Source organism: Corylus avellana, chromosome ca4 (assembly GCF_901000735.1).
Source record: "Corylus avellana chromosome ca4, CavTom2PMs-1.0".
Taxonomy (NCBI): domain Eukaryota; kingdom Viridiplantae; phylum Streptophyta; class Magnoliopsida; order Fagales; family Betulaceae; genus Corylus; species Corylus avellana.
The window spans coordinates 27,053,605-27,056,696 of NC_081544.1; the positions used below are offsets into that span (position 1 = coordinate 27,053,605).

The 3,092-nt window shown below is 43.6% G+C and overlaps 1 protein-coding gene across 1 annotated transcript in view; it reads left to right on the top strand.

The window, feature by feature from the left end:
• Window positions 1-1,388: 1,388 nt before the first annotated feature.
• Window positions 1,389-3,092, top strand: part of LOC132178316 (F-box/LRR-repeat protein 4-like) — a 3,122-nt gene continuing 1,418 nt past the window's right edge. The window contains exon 1 of the mRNA XM_059590763.1: window positions 1,389-3,084. Coding sequence (XP_059446746.1) covers window positions 1,474-3,084 — 1,611 coding nt within the window. The 5' untranslated portion in view covers window positions 1,389-1,473. The remainder of the gene's footprint in view (window positions 3,085-3,092) is intronic.

Genomic DNA, 3,092 nt, shown 5'->3' on the forward strand with positions numbered 1-3,092 from the left:
GGAATATATAATTGTGCACGCTAGACCCTGCTGATTCAGAACAAGAAGGCATGCAGCTGTCCCAAAATCAGGCATACATGATTCCATCAAATCAATCGAGTTTGGGCTTGAAAACAGCAGCAACATTAATTAACAATGAAAGTGTATTGTTTTTTGGACTTGGCTTACCTGCGGTAAACCAAACTACCGCATATCTGCGGTAGTTTGGCTTGAAGGCTGAAATTTCACGTTAAGGTTTTTTAACCCCAAAGGAAGTGCCGTCAAGAAATTCCGTTTAACTTCCGTCAAGAAATACCCAAACTGTCTTCTCCTCTGTTTTCCCACTTACCCAAAACCGACAGACTTGGTCTTCTACCTTGGGAGGTTCTTCAAGTTTCTCTTTGGTCTTGGGAGTTCTGGTTCTTCCGCAGCATAAGAAGAAGCAGGAGGAGCCAATGTTGTTTTGGCAGAAAGAGATCCTAGGTCTGAATATCCTTTCGGTAATCTTCAATTTCTCGGCTTGCTCCTCTACCACTTCGCACTTCCTCAACCGGACTCGGCTTCTCCGCCTCCGGCTTCGGTTCCGGAATCGGCAGCTCTTTTTCTGTGGTGGGTCAGACACCCACCACTTCCTCCATCGCTGGTTTTTGGTGTTCCTCGGCCATGAACAAATAATAAAGAAGACTCTCTCTGTGTTTGTGTTATTGCTCGAGAGAAAAAGAGACAAACAAACAGACAAACTGTGTGCTTGTGCCTGTGCTTATGCTTGTGAGTGTGTATATAAAAAGAACCGAGGTTGTTGGGGGACAGTGGAAGGGATTGGAGAAATGGAGGCAATGGTTGTTGATGCATATGGGAAGAATCAATCTTCTTTCTTTGTTTTTCTTTAATTAAGTAAAATTAGTTATGCATGCTGCATTGCCAATTTCTTTGGGCCACCATGCTGCTACTACCATTTTATCACCTCCATTTTTTCACTGCCCGTATGAAGCTGCTGCTATAGCTTCCCCGTTATTACCTGCATCATGAGGCTGCCACCACCACCACCCATTATAATTGCAAATCGATTATCATTTTTCAGAAGATAAATTGAGAAGACATTTTGGATAGAAAAGAAGAAGAAGAGAGGTTTGAGAAGAATTTATTGACGGCACTTAGGGGTTAACAGAATTTCTTGACGGGAGTTAAACATAATTTATTGACGGCACTTTTTTAAAAATTCACGTTAGCCCAAAGGCTAACTTGAAATCCCAGCCTTCAAACCAAACTACCGCAGATATGCGGTAGTTTGGTTTACCGCAGGTAAGCCAAGTCCTTCAATTGTGGGAACTGCCCCACCAGCCCATAAAAGTAGGCCCAAAGGGAGCGTATCTCTAATTTGAAATTCAACTGATTCTGTTAAGAAACTTTCCTTTCAGAAAACCCCCAACCCAATCTCTCCCAACAGATCCCTTTCCTCTCCCTTTCATTTCCAGTTCTTTGGAACTGAAAACGATGTCGGATAAACCAATGGTAGATCTGCCACCCGAATGTTGGGAACTGATATTCAATCTCGTCGGCCACCACCGTCACTTCGAACCGCTGTCTGTGGTCTGCAGGCAGTTCCTTGCGATCTCCAACCAACTTCGAGTTAGCCTCACTGTCTCCGACCAAACAGTTCTCTTCCTTCCCCGGCTTCTCCGACGATTCCAACATCTCAGAAAAATAGATCTCAGCGACTTCCACGGAGACCTCGAAGGCCCTCTTTATCAGATTGCGAAATCGGGGCTGGACCTCGAAGCCCTCAATCTTTCCAACCAGAGGAATCTTCCTCCTGATGGGTTGAGGAAATTGGGTTCAAATATGAAGAACTTGAGGAGCCTGACTTGCTCCAAGAGCGGCTCCTTGCTGGACTTCCATCTGTTTGTTATAGCGGCGTCGTTTCCATATCTTGAAGAGCTTGATATCAGCTATCCTGAGCATGAACATTGCTATTCCTCATCTGGGTTTGCGGATTCCGGGAGATATCCGGCTGTAACTGATTCAGGGGTTTATGCATTGTCGACGAAGCTTAAGAATCTTATCAAGATCGACCTTTCAGGTAACCAGTTCATCCATGATACATCCCTAATGGCCTTGTCATCTAATTGTGCCTTACTAAGAGAAATCGCGGTCCGAGACTGCGCTTTCATAACGCAAAGCGCTCTTGCTTTTGTGATTTCTTGTAGTCCTGAATTGAGGTCCATATCGGCAAGTGAAATTTGGTTGCCTTTTAAGGATGTTGGTTTCGAACAATCATTTATTTACGCCAAAGCATTATGCGATATTAATCTGTCAAACTCATTTGTCGCCGATGAACTTCTTTATTCAATTGTTGAAGCATGTCTCCCATTAAATAAGCTTACTCTTGCCCATTGCGACGGTTTCACTTTTGCTGGAATTTCATTGCTGTTGGCTAAATACCAGTGTCTTAGCTTGTTGAATCTTGAAGGAGTAAATTTCCTCACTGACCAGAACATTGTTGAGTTATCCAAGTTTTTCTCCATGTTAACCTCAATAAACCTTAGTCTATGCTCTAAGCTTACAAATTCAACCTTCTTTACCATCATGAAAAGGTGCCATTTTCTGGATGAGGTCAAAATGGAGAGAACAAATGTAGGGGGGGAAGATTTTTCTGCTGATATTGTGGTCAACCCTCGAGTCAAGTCTCTAAACTTGGCTCGAATTTGTAAATTAGGCGATGGGAGTGTCAAGAAGTTTGCTGCTGTTTGCCCCAATTTACAACAGCTCAATTTAAGTTCATGTTCCAAAGTTACGGGAGAGAGTGTTGTAGAGATTTTTAAGAGATGCAGGGAGATTAGGCGTTTGGAGATAAACCAATGCAGTGGGATTAAGGGGCTTGTGATAGATTTTGAACTCTCCAAACTGGAGGAAATGAGTGCAAAAGGATCAGGGATTAACGATGAAGCTTTGGCGGTGATCGGAAAGAGAAGCTGCAGGCTGCTGCATTTGGACTTGGCAGGCTGCTTGAATGTGACGGCCAAAGGGGTGAAGGAAGTGGTGCAGAGCTGCAGATTGTTAAGGGAGATAAATTTGAAGTGTTGTGATAATGTGAATGCTGGCATTGTTGCATG